This window comes from Macrotis lagotis, chromosome 3, assembly GCF_037893015.1.
Source record: "Macrotis lagotis isolate mMagLag1 chromosome 3, bilby.v1.9.chrom.fasta, whole genome shotgun sequence".
NCBI classification, from domain to species: domain Eukaryota; kingdom Metazoa; phylum Chordata; class Mammalia; order Peramelemorphia; family Peramelidae; genus Macrotis; species Macrotis lagotis.
In genome coordinates, this window is record NC_133660.1 from 180,011,516 (window position 1) to 180,033,722 (window position 22,207).

Below are 22,207 nucleotides of genomic sequence, written 5' to 3' on the forward strand. Positions count from 1 at the left end.
ATCAAGAGTTCAGAACAATCCCAGTAGTAACAGATTGCCATGTTCTCATCTAGAAACCTAAAGAAAATTGATTCATGATGGTCCTTAAAGATAAGTGCTTATAAATTCATTATAGAATTTTGTCAGGTATCAGGGTCAAACTAAGTGTAATTTTTAGAATCTGCATTTTCCCATTATTGAAAATCAGAATAGTGACCCATAGCTAGACTATGTATGCAGGGATTTAATGTGAAATAAATCTGAAAATGTATCTGTAGCCATATTGTGAAGAAAGACCAAGCTGAGAATTTTCTAATTTATTATTTCTAATTAATTAGAGCAATAGGGAGCCACTATAACTTTTTGAACAGAGAAGTAATATATTTGCTTAGGATGATTAGTTTGTCAGCTTTATATGAATTGTGCACTGGAGAAGGGGAGAGTGAATTCTAGGAAGCCAAATCAATTGTCTTAATGTTCCAGGTAAAAGTTAATGAAAATGGAAGGAGATAGCAGAATGAATTAAAAACCAGAATCCTACATTATGTTGTTTACAAGAAACACATTTGAAACAGAGATACAGAGGGTAAAAATAAAAATATAGTATGCTTTGAGGGTAGTAAACCTGATTTTAGACAAAGGAAAAGCAAAAAATAAATCCCATTAATAGGGACCAGGAAGGAAATTACAGCTTCTTAAAATATTATTGTTCTATTAAAAACCATGAATGGTTGGACTTTAGAGAAGCATGGAAAGAATTACATGACCTGATGCTGAGTGAAGGGAACAGAATCAAGAGAACAATGTTCACATTAACAACAACATTGTAGGGGCGGCTAGGTGGCATAGTGGGTAAAGCACCAGCCCTGAAGTCAGGAGTACCTGGGTTCAAATCCGGTCTCAGACACTTAATAATTACCTAGCTGCGTGGCCTTGGGCAAGCCACTCAACCCCGTTTGCCTTGCAAAAACCTAAAAAAAAAACATTGTGAATTGATAAACCCTGATGGATGTAGAGCTCAGTGGTTCAGAGAGCTAGGACAATCCTGGGAAACCTATTATAGACAATGGCTTCCATATCCCATTGGGGGAAAAAGCCTCAAAGAATTCCCCCCTCAAAAACAAAGAATTTGAATGAATACTCTTTTCACTTTTTTAAAACTGCTATTATGCTTTTTCTTCCTATCCCATGATTCCTTTCTTTTCACTTAATCTTAATTCCTCATATACAAAATGACTAATCTATAAGCATGTTAAACACAAAGGTACATGCACTACCAGACTGTTCATCACTGAGGGGAGGGGGATGGGAAGGGAGGATGGTAGAAGATGTGTGACTTATAAACATTCAGGTGGATGAATGTTGAAAAACTTTCATGACATGTAATTGAAAAAATAAAATAAAAACAAAAAAGAAATTTAATGTAGGCCTAAGCTAGATGGTGCTCATAAAGTGGGGTGTTGGAACAGAAAGCAGTTATGGAGATAAAATATGGCACTTGATTGAATATGGGAAACAAGAGAGTAGAGTCAAGGATGACATCAAAGACTTCAATATGATGTGGGTGTTTCAACAAATACAGACATCAGAAATAAGAAAGTTTGTAGGAAACAACTTTCAAAACAAGTACCCAGTATTAGAGAGAGTGGCAGGAAATGGGTATTTTCTGAAGGAACTTAAGTTACTGTGGAAACAAGAAGTTGGAAAGAATGTGATAAGGAGAGATGTGAGATGATGGAATGTTTGTTGAAGAGGGCATGGGGCAAAGGGGAAAAACAGAGTTGAGGTAGACTTAAAAGAAAGAGGCAAAAGTTTTGTCATCTAAATATCCAATGTCTCAAGCATAGAAATTAAAGGATAAAAGTGTAGCCTAGATTCCTAAGTTTAGAACTGAAGAAACTTTTGTGGTCAGCTAGTGCAGTTGCATAATTGTTAGCAATGAAGAGAATGAGGCTTGAAGAGGGGGTAATTTGCTAACTATAGGAAATTAAAATATCATTTCACTGGGACACTCACTATCAAGGATCTGTAATAGCAGGTGCCATACATTTCTTCTCTTATTACACATAAGAGAATAGAGATTTGATTGAGGGATATTTGTCAATAAATACCTAGCGAACAGGTCACATCCCCCAAAATCTGGTGATGTTGCAGTCAAAAAAGTATTCGCTGAATTGCTCTATTTGCTTGGCTTCTGATTGGACCTGTGTTATGTGAGCATTACTTCAGGATGAGATTTTTAGTGGTAACAGACCTAGTGCCCAACGCACTTATCCTGACTTGGGTAGTGGCAACTAGGGATCTGAAATCTGGAAGCTTGATGGTTATAGAAGATTGATTATTGGTTTTTCTCTACTGGTTTGGGAAATTATAATGTATATACTAAATATATACCACAATGTATAAATACTTTGCTCATTCTTCAAGACTTTTTCTAATAATAAAACTAATATCTATATAAAATGTTAAGCTTTGCAAGTGGGCAACTTATTGTGAACACTACAATGTTTGATTTTAAAATTTTAACTCGTCCTTTGTCCACTTATTCATTAGCTCAAGTAAGTTTTTATGTAAAGAACCAATATTATTTATGGTACTACATAGTAACACTATAGTAAATGTTACATCTAGATTATATATGAAATATTATCCTGATAACCATTATATTTCTAACAGTTTTTTAATATTAAATTGAAAAAAAAGTTTTTGTAATTCAAAGTGTTAAATCCTCTGGCTCAATTCCTCAATTTTGAGACTAAGATACTGAGGCCCAAAGAGTACAATTTGCTTATAGACATACAGTAGCACTTGACAGTGTATCATCTGAATCCCAAAGCAGCATCCTTTCCCCATGCTCAAGTCATTATGATGACTGCATTATCTGATAATAAATTATCAAGCATATAGACAGAGGGGCACTTCCCAGTTATTCTTGTCTTGAGTATATTATATACTGTGTACATTTTCTATGCTTAATTTTGAGTCACAGTGTTTCCCTTTTATTTTTGGCCTACTTACTTGACTTCTAGTCAAGAATGGATGGAACATTGTATTTGAACTCAGGAGAACTGGGCTTGATTCCCCATTTAAGAACTTTGCTATGTGACCATGGACAAGGGTAGCACCTTTCCTTGTTTCAGTTTCTTTGACTACAGAACGTGGATCACTTCTCCCATTACTGCCATCCACCTTAAAACCCAATATGAATATAAATTTCATTTTAGGGAAACTAGGTAGCATAGTGAATAAAGTTTTACATCTGAAATCAGTAAGAAATTTGATCAAATTCTCCCTCATTTTGAAACACTCTCTCCTTTAATAACTCCCCTCCCCATATTCCCTATTTTAACAACTTATTGACTCTGGGCAAGTCACAACCTCTGTGTTCTTTGTGTTCCTCATCTATAAAATGAAGAAGTGACAGCACCTATATCCCAAGATTGTTATGAGGATAAAATGAAATAATATTTGCAAAGTACTTGATAGACTTTAAAGTACCATATGAATCCCAGGTATTACAATAGTTACCATCATTTAAAATTCTAAAATTGAAAAATGATTTTAATATTAACAAAAATGTGAACAGAAAATTTAATTTTAAGAAATTCAAATTAGGTATTACAAAGACAAATTTATTTTATCCTCTTAGTTATATGTAACATATGCAAAAATTATTTATAAGTAATCAAGAAGTAATTCTTAAAATGACTCTATCTTCATTTACTTAATAACATTAACAACATGGATATAGCAAATTTTGAAGAAATTAGACTAAATACAAAGAAAATATCAAGTGAAAACATTAAAAGGTTAGATAAAAATTTTGAAAACAAAAAAGGTAATTAACAAAAATTATTTCTTGCTAACTAATATATTTAATATCTCTTTATAGAGTAGCAAAGCTGATAAAATGCTTCCTCTCAACTCACTGAAGTTTTACCTTGGTGTGAAAAAGAAAATGAAAACTCCAACAAGGTAAAATAAAAATTAAATAAATTTAATGAAAAAAGGGCAAACTGCTCAATTAGATGATTTTAAGATTGAGATTACCATTTTTGATATAATCAAATTCTTTATAGTAAAGGTATGTGTAGAGTATTAGATAACATCATCAAAGTATGGTTTGCTTTTGGGTTTATTCCCCTCTTGTTTCCTTCTACTAATCTAGTCTACTACATTCATGCCACACATAGATTTATTTGTAACTACATGTCTTTATTTTATTTGTTACAGTTGGGGACTAACAGCATGTTCAGACAAACACCACTGGTAAGTAATCATCAGAATTAAAATTTAGATTTTTACATTTAAGTCCTATAGGTAATTCTAAAAATAATTGTTTCAACAGTAATTTTCTTTTTTTTTTTTAAAGAAGACAGGCAAAGAACTTTCTGAAATGTACAATTTCAGCTTCCTTTGAGTAAAGCTAAAAGTTTTCTCTGACAATTTCAGTTCGATGATGGAAATATATGACTAGTTTGTCACTTCTCTTTATTGATATTTGTTTTTTTCCACTTTGCCCAAGAGTCTTGTGAACTAGGAGTGAGTTGTGGTGGAATATATATGACAGTTAATACTAACATGGAATTTTCCTTGGAAAAAATAATGCATATTTATTTCATGTACAGAATTAAAATTTAATTTGGAAGTAATTTTAGCTTGAAGAGAAAAAAACAATGTTAAATAAAATAGAACAATTTATGCGATCGCCAAATGGGAAAATGAATAAAGCTTATATGTAAAGAAGTCAAAGCATACAACCCCCCCCAAATGGATAGGGCCCAGCACAAACTAATATATAAACACACATGTGCCCACACATGCACACAGTAAAAAGAAGTCAAAGGCTTTAATTTTTAATTTTGTGGAGACCCTGAGGCAGCAAAGTATTGTTTTGGCTAGAGTACTAGATCTGGAGTTACAAAAACCCAAGTTTAAATGTAGCTATAGTGAATATGTTAGTGAGTGTGTTTCTTCCATGGAATCTTAAATTATTTTAATGAAGGAGTATAAGATACCATATAGTAAAAGAATCTTTAGGATAGAATTTTTTTCTGTTGAACTATTATCTGTATTGTTATTATCATATTTATTTTGATAATCATTCAACAAGAATGATGGAAACTTTTACTTTGGATTATGAAATGGTAAAGGTGGTCCTTCACTATATATCTTGTTGAAAAATCTGCTTAAATCTCACTAATAACCTCAATGAGGATTCCTTTGATATAGATAAAGATGATTCTCATAAATATTTTATATACACTAGATAGGAGAATGGGCATATGGATTAAGAATTAGTAATATTCTCTTGGTCACCCTTTTCTGTATTTACATCTGAGGTTTTTGACTTTGCCTTTAGTATCCCCCCCCCCTCAGGACAGTTGCATTATCTTCAAGAAATATCTTGTCTCCTTTATATATATATTTTAGCTGGGCCAGCTGTCACTAACTGGAATTAGTGCCATTTCTCCCTTTTCTGTATGTGTATTTGGCAGTTGGAGATTAGAGTCTACTCACGTGTATTGGACTAGATGCTATTGGATATTGTGTATATTAGGTGAAAATAAAATCCTAAATGAAGTGCAACAAATTAACTTATGATCCCCAGAGGCTTCAAGGTGCGGTAGAGACGAGCATCAAAGATACCTTTTTAGGAGAAATTGTTTGAATGAACATTTATGAGTACACATACGTGTAGATGTATTGTTATTCATCCTTATTTCTGAAGAGGACCAAGAGGAACAACAAAATGTAGATGTATACCTATGTATTTTAAAACCCCAAATAAGTATCCACATATGTATGTACGTGAATAGATGTGCATATATGTGGAAATTCAGGTAGATATTTTTAGGTACAGGAAATAGTTCATAGACATGAAGATTTCTTGACTGTTTTTGAAGGAAATTGAAATGGTATTCTGTAAGGGAAAGCATCCCACTGAAGATTGTTGAGCAGAACAGGGACATAACCAGATAAAGAAAGATTAGTCTAGAAGTAGGTAGAACTGAAGAAAACATTTGAATGTAGAGGAAGGATGGAGGCAAGTAAACCAATTTAGAAACTATTTACTGTTTTTTTTAGGCATGTGATAATTAGGGCCTTTATGACAATGAAAATAGAAGGCAAGGGGGCAAATAAAAGGAATAGTGTAAAAATAGAACCAAAAGAACTAGATGACTAATTGGTTCTGAAGGAAAGAAAGACAAGAGAAGGAGAAATTCGAAGATAGTCATGGGAGACTGGCATCATGATGTCATTGATCTTTGTTCTTACTTGATATGGAACTGCAGTAGCAATAGGGTAGCCCCAAATGAATTTATAACCTTTCAAGATTGTCACATCTGCTCTAACTGAGAAAAATCTGTAGCTAAGAATACACATGTAGCTTATTTTTCATATTCCTCCTCAGTGATTCAGATGAGGATTTTCGGTATTTTAACTTAGTAATTAAGTATATGTTACTGCTTAAGATACCCATGCTTGAATGAGTAGAAATGTATTTTATTATCCTTGAACTCAAAAAATCTGAAAGTTTTTGTGCAGTTTCATTGAGTTCTTTCTCTGCCTTATAAAAATGATTCCCTTATTGAAGTAGTTAGCAAAATGTCTTCTCTTACCTTGCCTTCCAAGAAAAGCAAGTTTTATTTTCACTAAGATTTGAAGTCATAAACTTTTCAAATGATATACATTTAACAGAAACCTGAAATAGCCTCTTTTAATATTCAACTTCTGATTACATTAAATCATAAATCAGTGGAATTTCAAGGAGGTTTTTGAATGTGAACATAGTAATCACCCATATTGTAGGTGACTATTATAAGTACACAGTTTGTTCATGCATTATACATTTTTAATACCCCTGTTTTTCAGGTATTTGTGTTGTGATGGTCCACAAACACAGATGGAATGGTTGACCAGTGTTTTTCTTGCACAGGTATGATATAATATCTATTTGGTATATTTTAATAGAATTGATGTTTTTATTTTGTAAAACTGAGGAAAAAAAGATTCAGTGACATAGCCTGGATTAATGATGATATTCAAGCACTTATGAATATGTTTTTATTTTTCATATTCATTCATTATTAAAATGTAGGAAAGGCATAATGTGCTTGGATGCAAGTAAGTATGTATAACAATGAATGCCTCCATCAAGAAGAATGAGTAAAAAAGAATGTCTTTATCTTAGAACATCAGTCTGAAGGATTCCTGAAATGTTTACTTTTTAATAGTTCAGGAAATAAAGCATTATTATTTATACAATGGAGATTGTAAATACTGCCTTTTCCTTAATGGTCAGAGTAGAACCAACTCTTGTTTGGAACTTCATTTTGGTACACTAACTAGAAAAAAAAAGAGAAATGAGTTGAGTCCAAATAGGACTTGGCTAGACACAGAAGTTTTTAAATACTTACAGAAAGTCACAGAGGAACAACATGTCATGTTTAGTCCCTGGATGTTTCAGGATGTCATCTTTGATACTAACAAGGGAAGGAAAGGTTGAGGAACAGATGAGGGTGGGCAATTCCAAAGTTTTGAAACTACAGCATCTTCAAACTTGCAAGAGATTTTTGAAGTTGATGAGCTAGACAGGGAGGTAAGTGCATTCCACATTCCACATTCCATTAAATGGAAAGATCAGGAATTGCCAAAGACATGGATGCTTAGAAAACTCTTGGAGTGTTCCAGATGACTTCAAGGGCAATTTAATAGTCTTAAGCTTAATGGAGAAATTTGAGGGCAGTAGGGAGTCAGCTAAAGAAATATTTTCTTTAAGTTAGAACTCAATGCTGAGGGAAAAAAAAAAGATCAAAAGCAGTTTTCAGAATGACTTAAGGATTCTAGCTACCTTTTCAGCCAAAACGTACCTTAGACCTGAAACCTGAGTGCTTAGAATGGTAATAAGATTAAGACAGCTGACTCCAGGGACAGGCATGAAATGAAAACAGTAAATAGGAGAGAAAAGAAAGATTGTGGTCTTGTTCCATTTATATTCTAATTAAAAGTCAGTTTTTGCCTCCTTTTAAAATATTTTAATTTTTAAATTCTTTATTTTTCTTTAGCACCTAATTTCTCTTTATGTTTCCATGTAATTGCTAGCAATAAAATCAAAAAACTTAAAATATGTTTCTATAGAGTTAAGTGAGGAAAAAATTAGAAACGTGTATTCCTTTCCAATAGAAGACCTGATTGAGTGAACTCTAGACAAACGAAGGGTTATTGGAAATGAATTCAAGAGGACTACATAAGTTCCCGACATGGTATTGAGTCATTATCCTGGTCCTGAAAATGATCTCTAGACTGTAGTAGTGTAGGAAGCATAGGTATTCTGAGTCAAGAAAGTCTAAAATATTCACCAAGTTTGGATTGTGTTACTCATCTTTTATGTGCAAATAGTCCATTGTTGGGCATCCCTCACAGAAACAAAACCTCAGTGGAAGTCCCTTGAAATAAGAATAGACCATATATTTTTGATAAGGTAAGGGTAATGCAAATGGCTTCCAGAGAAAAATGACTTTGTCTGTCAAGGTTAAATAGTCACTAATAAAATTAATACTGAGATGACAGTTTAGTGATAAAGAAAATCAAATTCACTAACCAGCATTAACAGACTACTTAATAATTATCAGGAAAGTCATGAGTATGTGAAATGGATTAGGGTAGGAATTCTGTTGTCCCAAAAGCCAACAAGACCTCTAGGGGACATTGAGGCAATTGCTTGCAAGGCAGATCTTAATTGCCTAGGGAAGAATTTATTTTTTAGGGAAAACTGGAAACTCTTTTTCATGCAATGCAGCAGAGGTCTTGGAGAATGAACCTAAAGACATCCATAGAAAAGAAAAGCAGCATAATGGCACCAGAAGAGACTAATTATGGAAGACTATATCCATAAATAAAAAAGGGGAAAGCTTGAGAATCTCTAAACAAATGTAATGTATAGCGTTCCAAATCTACCTTGGAGTCAGAAGCTCTCCTAGAGGTTTCTTTGGTGCTAGACCAGAGACATAATTAGCCTTTCTAGCACCTGAAGTGAATTAAACAGTATGAAAAGTGATGATGGCCTTAATTCAGAGAGACCAGCCAGCAAACTATTGAATTTGTTCAGAGAAGTGATTAGGACCTGCTCCAGGAAGATGGTCACCAGGGTGCACAGAGATTACAAAGGTAAAATCAACAGGATTTGACAACAGATTGGATTTGGGAGGTGAAAGAAATTGGAGAACTGTGGATAACACCTTAATTCTCTAAAATGTAGAAGGGGAGAATCAAGTAGACTAGTGTGAAATAGTGGACTCTGAAGACTTTAAATCCCAGGCTAGTGTTTTATCTTAGAGGATGAGAGAACCCAAAAGTTACATACTACTCTCAGTATCAGTTTATTTGTTGTTCACTCACCTGGTCATGATTCCTCATGACCCCATTGACCATAACATTCCAGTGATAGATTTGAACTCTGGCCTTCCTGACTCCAGATCAGCACTCACTATTTTCCATAACTGACCTAATAGCCTCAATAAAATTATATAGCTAGTAGTAGTTTGAAACTTATGAGTATCAATGCTGCCCAAATTTTCTTTTATCTTTATAGTCTTTTCAAGTTTCATGATTATTTCAATTTTATCAGATGAATAGTTGGGAGAAAAAGTAGTATAGTGATTGAAGGGCAGGACTCAGTGCAAGGAGAGACCAGAGTTCAAATCCTGTCTCCAACACTTCACATTATTTTGATCCTGAGAAAAAATGAACTTGCTTTTTTTCATTTGCAAGATAAGAACAATTCCTAAAATAGTATATGTAAACTTCTTTTCAAACCTTAAAGTGTTGTTTAAATATCATCTGCTATAATTATTATAAACAGCAACAATAATAATAAATAAGCAAAGTCATCCAAAGTAGTTTTAATTGATCCTTCTTCCAGATCTGATAAGATCATAAGCTTATCACAGGACCTGCTTCAAGATATGGTGGTCTTCAGTGCCCACAGGACCTCTTTTCCAGTCTTAACTTCAATGAGCATCTCTTTCCCCCAGTTTTCCTTTCTGCTTTACAGATACCCTTGTGATCATGGATCTTGATCCCATTCCTAACCTCTTCAATGAAGAAAACAGACCTTATAGTTTTCTCCTTAAAACTTGTCTTAGGCAGCCAGGTGGCGCAGTGGATAGAGTGCTGGCCCTGGAGTCAGGAATACCTGAGTTCAAATCCGGCCTCAAACACTTAATAATTAGCTAGCTGTGTGGCCTTGGGCAAGCCACTTTAACCCCATTGCCTTGCAAAAAACAAACAAACAAAAAAACACAAAACCAAAAAACTTGTCTTAGAGATCTCTATGACTGTCTTTGTGCTAACTCATTTTTCATTTAATTAGACTTTCTTGAAGCATATGATTGAGTTAGTAGTTAAATTATTAAGTTTATTCCTGTCATTTGATGAATATATGATTCCAGCTTCTATTTTATTAAGGAGGTGTGGGAACCCCCCAACCATGTCCTGACTAGAGTAAAAACTGAATTTTCATTTCTCATTTCCTTAAGTATAAAAGCTCTTTGCTTCCTATTATTGAACAGAATTGATATCTCCTGCCTCTTGTGAGATGAAACTGGATTCAAGTTGAGTCTTTGCCAGACAAGGCTTGGGTAGGAATCCCTAGAGCAATATGTGAAAACCCAAGTTTAATAGATTGCTTTTACTTATTCTGCTTGGAATGCAGAACTTGGGATATGTGGAAAATATTGAGTTAATCTAATGATAAATTCTCTGATGTTATTTTTTTTTACCTTGAATGAGTTTTTTTGCTTCTCTTTTGGATTCAGCTTTTGTTTTTCCCATATTTGGTACGAAAATTCCTTTTCCTTGAGTTTTTTTTGGGGGGGAGATTGGAAAGGCTTGAGGAAAACAACTATTCCACGGTGTAACCCATCTGTGAAATACCTGGAGCTGTTCTAAGTAGTAGTGTTCTTACAGCTTGGTTGGCAGCTGCCATCTTTACATATGCTATGTATTCCACAATTTCTTTGATTACCTGAAGCAGATTCATTTTCTTTTCCAGTTTTAAGGCCTACATTTTCTCCCATTAAAAATGCCTTTCATTTTTTTTCTCATTTGTACAGGAGAATTATGGGTCCAGTGAATGATCAAGACTTTCTTAACTCTCACATTAGTAGTATTTCTCAGTTTCCCAGATTCGCTTTGATAATTCTGGGCAGACTTTCCAGAATCCCACTTTTATGATTTTTTAATATAAACATACAATTGATTATTCCTACACAGGAAGAAACTTATTTTCTTATCATCTCTTTATTATTCAGTCATGTAAATATTGATTGGCTACCTAATAAGATCATTGGGATTTTTTTCTCTGTTTCATAACTTTCTGAAAGTTATTGCTTTTTTCCTTTAATTTTTTAAGTGTCTTTAAATTTGAAAAAATCTGCAATTGGTTTCAAGAGGCATACTAGTTTATATATCCCAAAGTATCTGCTAAGTACTTTTTAACAACAATGTATTTCCTATAATGTATTTTAATTATGAATTTAAGAAATAAAACAAGCAATTCCTATAGAATAGGAAAAAGATGATTGAATATTAAACTGCAAATATATTATGTACAACTTGCTAATCCTTTTAAATATATAATAAAGTCATCACATTAATTTCTTTTTTCCCTCCCTCACTCCCCCCCCAGACAGTTATCATTAGATATTTTCAATATTTTTTTTTTTTACTTTAAGAAGTCAGTGAAACATAGGTTCATTTTATAATTTTCTACTTTATAGTTCCAGTAGAACAATCATTTAAGGAAGCTTCAAAATTTGGGTGCTTTGATGTTTTTATCCTGACTCCTCTGAACTTTCCTTTTCCCCTATTCATTACACGATCACTTCTTTAGAAGAGAAATTAAAGACCCTTATCAGTAGAAATGGGTTCTTCCCTGATCCTCTCTGACTACATAATTGCATTCCTAGTCACACAGTCCATGAAATGAGTGAAATTAATTGGCAACAATTCAGATGTCATTTTTTATTAACAGTGATGTAATCTCCTACTCCTTTTAAAGGACTTGGGAATCATGTCAGGTCATTCTCTGGATTTCACTTCTTTTGAAAGCCACTTTTTTGCTTCATTTAATTTATTACCTTTCTTAGTGGTTCATAAACATTGCAAGTCTTAACATTACTCTCTGTACCTAGCTGAAATGAGATTCATACAGGAAAAAACTAGAAACTGATCTTTTTGAAGTTTCTCTTTGTCTAAGCCATTGACATTTCATTTTTCAATGAAAGTCCTCTCCTATATTTAAAAATTTATATATAAGTTATATTTCTAGTCTAATATTCTTGCCTGTTCCTTTAACTGTAATGAAAAAAATGATAATTTTAGAGAATTTGTCTTTAATAAATCCATAAATATGTGTGCAATTTCTTTTACCTATGAACCTATGCACACCTGTGTACAGCACACAGAATTATTGAATTTGAGATTTGGACCAACCCAATTACAAAATGAATCCTTACCATGGCATATGCATTTAATGGGGAAATTCCTATATCAATCCATATTAGCAACTCTTCTGCAAAATATTCTTTGAGAGTTTTCTGGGGCATAGAGAGAGAGTAAATGATTTGACCATATCTTCCATAAAGGTTTAGATGAAGCAGCACCTTCTCTATGAAATCTTTCTTGATCTACCCTCAACTAATATTGGCCTATCTCCCAGACTATCTTGTATTTCACTACTTTATTTACTTTATAGTTCATTATAAACATTATTTTTGTCTATCCCTTTATGCTATGAACCCATTGCAAGTAGGAATTATTCTTTATACATATTTTCCTAATTTGCTATCTGGAGATGCTTAATAAATACTATTTTTTTTAAAAAATATATTTATTTAAGGCAATGGGGTTAAGTGACTTGCCCAAGATCACACAGTTAGGTAATTATTAAGTGGCTGAGGTGGGATTTGAACTCAGGTACTCCTGACTCCAGGGCTGGTGGTCTATCCACTGTAAAAATTCTATTAATTGATTAAATGAGACAGAATTGGAATTTGAACTGTATCTTCCTAATACCAAGGTAAACCCTTAATATTACTATTTAATAATCTTTTAATTCTTCTCCTGAGTTCAGGAGAAGTGGTACATTTGTGCTTGTAATACATTATGGATATCCAAAATTTAAGAAATATATATTATGAAAATACTAAATCTTCATGAACTTTGCCCTGAGTTTTTGTTTTCCTGAACTTTTCTTAAAATAAGTACCACATTGAGCATAATAAAGAGTAAGGATCTGTTGGTTTTCTTGGGAGGGGTTCTTAATAATAAAAAAATGTAAAATAAGGAAAAAATATTTAGCCACTTAATTGTTATATAATCCTCTTTTCAAAAGAACATATTTTTAAATGTGCATTTTAAAAGATATTTTAATTGGGTGCCATTAATAATTTCTTATTCCATTTTTTCTTGCTCTAAAAATTTGTATTCTTTTTAATAGGAAAATGGTTCTCTAAAATACTTGTTACTTGCTTATTGTGTCATATGTTAAGAACTTTTGTTTACCTTCCTCCAATGTGACATTTTAAATGTAAAATGATTTTACAGTCAGCAAATTTGTTGAAATGTGTACTAAATTTTCATAATGATTATTAATAAAATTTTCTGCTTAGAAGATGGGGATGTTTACTCAAAATTCAATTAAATAATTAAAAAGTTAAGTAGTTATAAGTAAAAGAAAGTGTTTATCTGATAATCATGCCCTAAAGAATCTTTACTTCCAAAATTTTTCCTTTGGTTTAATTGAAAGAATAAAAATAAATTTCCATCATTGCTAGGACATAGAAATCCAAGACAGATATGTGCCTGTTCCTACACAGAATTTTTTTTCCATTTTCCAAAGAATTTTTTAGCTTTGATAAATAATATAGAAGGTCTATGTTTGTAATTTGGAAATTGAACAGACTTCAGTTCTGTTCACTCAACAGTTTGAGATCCTTAAGCAATAGGTCTGTGACATCAATCTAAAAATTACAAATAACATTCTTATGAAAACTAGATCATCTAAAGTGGAGATAAAGGAAAATAATTAGTGAGTTCATTTGTGTGTTTATAACATAGTATTATAATACAAGCCTATGCCAACAGCCAGAAATTGTGTCTCTACAGCATGATAATGATATATGGCCACCAGCTGGAAAAGAACGTAAGCGATCTATAACCAAAAATCCCAAAGTTGGCGGTTTGCCTTTAATTCCCATCCAACATGAGAAAAATACTAACCAAGCCAGAAGAAATTTAGAGGTAGGTTGGAGGTTTAAAATGTTTTATATTGAATAAGAAAATAAATTTATTTTTCTTATGCAGTGTGTAATTTACAATGGTAATTAACCCGTTCACTTCAATTAAATATTAAATATGGATTTTTAAATGCTGCTCTATGAAAAGAATACTAAGGAAATATTTGCATTCAACTTGATCTAGAATCATAGGATCTTACTATGTATAGAAGGGTGCTAGAGATTTTTTCCTCTCACATTTCTCTTTATAAATTAAATAGACCCTGAAGTTCATAGAGGTCTAGTGACTTGTCCAGGGTTTCATAGCATACTTGGGACCGAAATTTCCAACTCTGGACAGAGCTGGGACTTTAAATATGAAGTATGTTCCTGTAAAACACAAAATTCATTCCTGATCAGGATCTATAACATTTTACAAAGAACCTGTTTTAATAATTTAATGAATACTACCATTCTGAATCTAATTTTTTTAATTCTTGAAATAATTAGGTTATGTTTTAATAATGTCATTAACCACACACCCTGTACATTACTACTATTCCTTATCTATTAAGAAGCTAGGGGGTCTCAAATACAGCTTCAGGAATTCTGTTGTTAAAATATTACAATCAGAAATTAAGTTAAAAGTGGTTTCCCTTGTAAAGAAATCAAACTAAAACTACAGTAACACTTTTACACTTTATAGTGACCTACTCAAATTTCAGTTTTGGGGAACTAATGGTATTTTTCAGCAAAGCTAGTGGCCTGTAAGTTGGCCCCTGGGCATCAACAAAGAAACTTTGGTATCTTTCATGAAGGCAGTTTTTTCCTCCCCTTTTAAACTGGAGAATGAAACATGGATCAAATCATTGTTACTTAAGATTTAGTTACAGTAGAAGTTCACAGACTGCTGAAATTTCTAAATCTCCTGAGCCTCATATATGCATGAATATTTTAATTGAGATATATGCTCCCATAAATCCCCTTATAGAAGATCCTCCTGAGGTTTCCAAAGGCTCTCCTCTAAGGTGTTTTAACATTCTGTGGAAACTACTATTGTACTTGAGCTATACAACTGTCAGCCCCCACTCTCTCTTCATGACTGGTCTATTAATTTTTACGTTTAAAAATGTAGGGAATAATGTCTTCTATTTCCCATCTTGCATCAAGGAATTGTTCCTAGTGTGTATATTTGCCTTACATTTCTCTCCATTGTCCTTTTGGTTCCAACAATTTTAATATGTCAGATTGTTTTTTTCATGATTCACAGCCCTATAAAATCATCACTTTAAGATGTCAATTTTTAAGTTTGATTTTTATTTTAGAGAGAGTTTGAGACCACTGAAAGCCTAGCAGTTTCCTAAAAGCATTTCAGCCAACCCTACTCCTCTTACTCAATCCTGAACTCAGTTCACTATCTTCAGAATGTATATGTCTGCATCTATGTGTACACATGTAAACTCAAAGGATTTCTCAACCAATTGTATGTCATATTCTGTTATAAGCATTCTTCATTTATTTGTTTTTTTCTGTGTGGATTATTGCACCAATGTCTTTTGAATCATCCTATAACTTTTGGATTGAAATAGAATTCTGAAATTTGATGAAATTCTCATTCTCTATAGAGAATCTTCATTGATATGAACTGTGCATAAGACCTCCGCTATAGATATTTTTGGCAAATTTCCCTCTTTTGTGTAATTCAAAAAATAAACACTGAGTATAGTGGATTGCTATATTCTTTGTACATTATAGTCCATTCTATGAGTCTGTAAATATAGTATAGTCTACTGTGTAAAATTATTTGCAAAAGCCTTGTCAAGTTTTTATCAATATTGCTCCCAATTATCCATGATGCTAGCCTATAATATTTTGTAAATACATTTATGTTAAATATCACTATTGTCTTTTGTTCCCATATTTCTTCATTTTACTTGTCTTAAAAGATCAAGCTGACTAATTTACTGACTAATGTATTTTATAAATTCTTTAGGCTTCTCTTGGTACAGATTAATGTGTATCAATTAAAATTTGGTAGGGAAATTTTAGCAGCAAGAATTAATGCCTTTATCCCGTTCCCAATTTTTCAGTGTCTGTTAAGATGTTAAATAATACAGTTTAGAGTAGCTGTAAATTCATATAGTGCTTGTTCTCTTTTTCACATTTCTCTGTTTTGGGGTTATATGTGGTCTTTGTTCTAACTAGCTGTCTATAGACAGCTGATTGAGAAATAATTCCACCTTGGTAACTGTTTCTTTTCTATTAATGTTTTGTTTTTTTATGATTGCTTATCATACAATACACCTTCTGACTAGCTTCTTGAAGACAGGATTCACAATATGAAGTCATCTGTGTAGTTTAATTCACATGAATAATGATTGTCAGGAACACAGAAATGTGAGGTCAACAAGACTCTCCTGTTGCCATGGAACAAATGGACACATGTGCCAACTCTATTTCCCTCTCCACCTTTCTAAGGAGGACCTATGAATCAACATTCCATTTAACCAAAACTTCATTATCTTCTCATTTCACTTATAATGATCATGTCATTGTCAATGTGACTTTATTCTGCTAGAATTACATCTACTTATCATTCATCAAAATTGATCTCACATTTATAGATAATCTAAACACCTTGTAATATTTAACACTATCTACCCACATTTCTGTCATTCTACAACTACCCTAAAAGATTAGACAGAAGGGCAAGGAAATTCAATTTTAGCATTCTTCCTCTTATTATTAATCATGAGCTACCAGGGCCAAATAATTCATTAACTAGGGAACAATCTACAAGTCATGACTTAATACTTAATACTAAGTTGACCTTTGGAAAAAGCACAGTTTATAATTATGCCTGCAGTCAGAAAAACCTCTTTTCTAATATATTAGAATCTGCCCAAGCTTGTACTTTACCAGCATAGCATTTGAGAACCCAGCATCAGCCCTGAGCCATTATGAGTCTATTGTGTGGGACTCTTGTGACACACTGATAGCTTTATAAAAAAAATATGCTTTAATAGAAGATTGGATGGAATTAGAAGAACTTGAATTAAATTCTAAATCCACCACTTAGTTTACATTTTTTGTTTCAGCCATCAGATTCTTTAGCTGGGCCAGATTGTCTGTGTTGAACTTACATGATACATGATCATTGTAATAATGTACAATTAAAAATGTAAAACACTTTTTAAAGTTTCATGTACTATGTAAAGTAAGCTCCTGTAAATTTGAGATCTAAAGTGACTCTTATAGTGTTTAAATTTTGAAAAAAAATCTTTCTTTAAAAAGAAAAATAGCTTTACATACTCAGATCAAAATGTGCATGATATTTTTGCCTTCATGTTTGTATAGATTACCATGCCTTTTATACATTACAATGATATACCACTTAAAAAGATACTTGCATTTCAGGACCTAGGACAGGGTTTTACATGGAGTTAAGTGCTTAATGTGAAATAGAAGCATATGACTTTTAAAAATTATTTGAAAAATGTGTACTATAAATTACAATAAATACAGCATATTAAAAGGAGGTATTTTGAACAAACCTAAAGACAGGTATGGAGAGGTGTTAGTATTTTCTTAAATGCAATATGGTTGCTTGCCCTAAGATTAATTCATGCAACTTTCAAACTTGCTACTCTTTTGCAATAGCCAAAGATTTTGTTAATACCATGAATTTAAATCATAGAAATTACCTACTATAAAATCCTAACTCTTAGGCAGAATTGATTCTTAAATTTTTCTTACAAAACGAATGAACTGAAATCACAGGATACAGTTGTGTGATAGAGAATTGCTTTCATGTAACTACTTTATTTCATTTAGAACACAAAAGCAGAATTTGAGAAGCTGAGGCTCCCTGAAAAGCAGGAAAAAGAGCAAATTGAAGCCAGTCTAAGAGAGAGAGCCTCCATGGTGGCACATTGTCTGGAACGCAAGGAGGAGAAACTTCGAAATCGGACTAAAAAGCACCGGAGTTTTAACTGTCTGGAGGACACAGGTGCTGATATTCTTCACAGTCATCACAAATTACATAAAGACTTCAAGATTCTGAAGAAGATTGAGGACAAGAATAGCAAATCTAATTTGGAAACTGATAACAAATTACCATCCAAAGTGATTGAGGAGCTCAATGTTGTTTTACAGAGAACAAGAACCCTTCCCAAAGATCCATAGTGGAGATTTGGCCAAAAGGGAAAAATGGTTTCCTTCAAATAGTGTATAATAGGTTTCATTGTTAATGCACAGAATAACCCCAACAGGTCAACCTGTTTGTAATTACTACAAAATGCCAACAAGTTTAATACAAAATGCCAACAAGTTTAAAGTATAGATATATGGTACCATTAAAGGAATATGCTAAGATTTACCATTGTGAATATAGATAAATGTAAAGTTAAAATGGAACAATTTACTTTTGTACAGTCAAAGGTTTTCTCTAAGGACTCTGCTTATTTTAAGTAGTGACAGTTAGTAGAGATGTTGATTAAAAGAGGAATCCTCTGAAAGCAGAGGCCTCATGATGCACTGTATTTAGTACGCAATATGTTTTCCCCCTCAAATGATTTCATTGAATTTGATAGTATATGTAATATATATTGCACTTTGAGAAACTTTGTATTGAGTTGCTGCATGATTTTAGGTTTACAGAGCTAAAGTCTTGAAGGGACATGTTAATTGTGTGGTTAGTAGTTATCATGTGGTGGCTTAATCTGACTCAGTCTTTGAAAAGAGAGAAGGAATTTCATACTCTTAGAAACAAGAACAGAGATGTGACAGAAGCTCCTTGGGATCTGCTTCTGGTCAGTAGTGACTAGAAGCTGTTAATAGGAGTTGGGGTGGCAATCTGTGGCAGAAATGAATTTAGCACTTTTTCTGTATGCTCTAGTGAATGGTATTCAAATCACTACAGTGGCTTAATTGTAAACTTGGGTCTCTTTTCTTAGTGTTTTGAATGAAATAAGCCATAGATTACATTCACTAACTTTTTGTTCTTTATAGGTGGCTTGAAAGGCCATTAGACAACAAACTAATACATAGTCAATATGCACAATATAATCTATGTTTCTTAAAAGACTTGCTCATCAGTTTATAGTCTGGCAAAGAAAATATGTATGTGTGTATCTGTATATAAACACATACATAGATACACATATCATATATATATATATATATATATATATATATATATATGTATGTGTGTGTTAAGTAGAAAAACATTGAGGCTCCTCTTCCCCATCAGGTAAAACTAATCTGAAAAAAATGAGATATAATATGATCATTTGAATGCACTGGGTCATAGAGCTGGAAGGGACATTAGCACTGATCTGGCCCAACTCTCTCATTTTTGCCAGTTAGAAAACCTGGGCATTAAAGCTAATATGACTTACTCAAAGTCAATTTTTCATCAAGTTGTTGCTGATCTTCTGTTAAGTTAAAGGATGGCCATTTAAAAAACTATGATAAAGACAGTTATTCTGTATCTTAGTATAAAGAAAGGTATTGAGGTCCCTTTCCACTTAATCACACTTAATCACAAAATCTGGTACTCTTTTAGATTGGTCCCTAAGCATGATATGGTGTTTATACTTACCAACTACCAATTTAATCCTGAATTGTAGTAAAATAGCATCTTTATCTCCTAATTCTCAAGCCTAGAGGAAGCACGATAGAGCACAAAGAGTCATGGCTCTGATATCAGAGGACTGAGGTTCAAATCATACCTCTGACACTACTTGAGTGACCTTGGATGTTACTTAAACTCTTTGCCCTGGGTTTCCTCATCTGTAAACATGAAAGAGTTGGTGTCTGATGAACACTGATGTCCCTTTCTGCTCTAAATCTATGTGGTCTTTACAGATGTGAATTTTTGTGTTGGAAAGCATCTGTTCAGCAAAGTATTTTTCTTTCCTGGCATTCTCCCTCTCATTATTATTCATTTGTCTCTTAAATGTCTGGAGTTCATCTGTATGGAAATATCATCAAAGAATGATCATATCACTGGCCAGTACAGAACCTGAGGCAATACTCCATGATTTATTGTGCCATCATTCCCCGCCCCCCAGTGATGGCAGAATAAATAAATGCTTCAGGCAGCAGATAGTACTCAAGAAAGGAAGAGAGCTGCTCTTTAATTGGAAATAAATTGTAAAATGAAGAGAAACTGCAGGACAGTTTATTAAGTATTCACAACAGTTTGAGAATGTCTGTTGGCAGAAACCATGATGAGTAAGAAGGAATAATAGATCCAAATGAACTGCTATTCATGATCAGCTTTATTATATTTTAGTTTTTGCTTTTAAGTATGAAGGCATGTTGAATATGATCTGTTTTGAAGTTGGTTTCTTTTTTAGGAAGGTTTCTAGAGTATCAGATGTATCCCAAGTTGTTCTGGAACTTGTTTTACAAAGGTTACCTCCCAGCCCTTTCAAACATCACCCCCTTTATTATTCTATTATGTTGTAAGAATCAAATGTTCTACTGTATGTAAAGTGCCTTGTAAAGTTCTTTGTAAATGCCAATTTTTATTTGTTTGTAACTATGCCTTAAGAATTCTATAAAAATAGGCTTTTAAAAATCTGTTTAAATGTGACTGCAGTTCTTCCCAAGGATATGCACAAGTTGAAAATGGTTCCGTTATAGAGAAATGATATCAGACCAAGTTGTTTGCCAGTTTATTGTAACAGATGCTGCCTGGTGTACCCAGACTGTGGCTGAGCTTTTTGCAATTTATGATTCTGACATTGTCAATGAAAAAAAAAAGTGGGCAGGAGGGTCTTTCCAAAAATCTAAACTTCTATATACACTGCAAAGAAGTGACTGGAGGAACTGTGCGATTTGTAAAATCACTAAAACTCATTTCAAGTACTTTATTATTCTATTTAAATTATATAACCTGATGACTCCTTAATGTTGCACTGAAAATTCAATGTCAAATTAAAAAGCCATCTGGAGAAGAAATAAGACTTTTATGCAACTGTGTGCTTGTTTGCCCGTTTATTTTTTATCACTCTTCAATACTGAAATGTGTATGAATTATATATTGTCAAAATAAATAGTATTTTCTTCAAAACGTGTCTCAATTCTGTGTGACATTTTGAAAACTTACCTGAAACTTGAAGATGTTTAATTTTTTTCTCTCTTTTATCCAATATTAAGTCCATTATTATAAATTACCATGCCTGATTGACATTTGCCCTTCCCATTCCCACTGCCACCACCACAGTTAAGGACCTTAATAATCCAGATTTGATTATTGCAGTGATCTCCTCATTTAATCGGCCTATAGCTTGTCTCATTGCTCCAAACATACAGGACCTAAATTTATTCATGACTCTGGTGAAATAGTATGGCAGAGAAGATTGCTAAATTTGGAATCAGAAAGGTCTGGATTCAAATCCAGCCTCCAGATACTTCCTAACTATTGGACAAGTCACTTAATCTCTCTTGGCCTCAGCTATAAAACGAGACATTAGAAAGAAAGAGTAGGGGCGGCTAGGTGGCGCAGTGGATAGAGCACCGGCCCCTGGAGTCAGGAGTACCTGAGTTCAAATCCGGCCTCAGACACTTAATAATTACCTAGCTGTGTGGCCTTGGGCAAGCCACTGAACCCCATTGCCTTGCAAAAACCTAAAAAAATAAAAATAAAAAGGAAAGAGTATCACACTAAATGACCTCTAATGTTCCTCCTAAATCCAAGTCTATGATCTTTTGATTGCATCATTCACTTATTGCAAAATTAATTGCTCATTTTCAGTAATTCATTGCCTCCTGAATAAAATACCTACCTCAAAGCCTGGCATCAAATAACCTTCAGTGGGATAACTATCTTTGTAACCTTATTTCAATCTCTAACTTACACCACACTGAGCTATTTCCTAGTTTTTTATGATACTCCTATCTCCATGACTTTGCTTCTATGCATAGAATACCCTCAC

General features: G+C 33.1%; 1 protein-coding gene across 4 annotated transcripts in view; it reads left to right on the forward strand.

Moving 5' to 3' along the window:
• Positions 1–21,810, forward strand: part of ARAP2 (ArfGAP with RhoGAP domain, ankyrin repeat and PH domain 2) — a 271,115-nt gene extending 249,305 nt beyond the window's left edge. For 3 of the 4 annotated variants that reach the window (XM_074229650.1, XM_074229649.1, XM_074229651.1), the window contains exons 29-33: positions 3,872–3,954; positions 4,213–4,248; positions 6,856–6,919; positions 14,152–14,286; positions 18,096–21,809. In XM_074229650.1, the coding sequence (XP_074085751.1) occupies positions 3,872–3,954; positions 4,213–4,248; positions 6,856–6,919; positions 14,152–14,286; positions 18,096–18,446 (669 nt within the window). In that variant the 3' untranslated portion in view covers positions 18,447–21,809. Of the gene's footprint in view, positions 1–3,871; positions 3,955–4,212; positions 4,249–6,855; positions 6,920–14,151; positions 14,287–18,095 lie in introns of all 4 variants that reach the window. The other variant, XM_074229652.1, reaches the window with a different exon arrangement.
• The last annotated feature ends 397 nt before the right edge of the window (positions 21,811–22,207 follow it).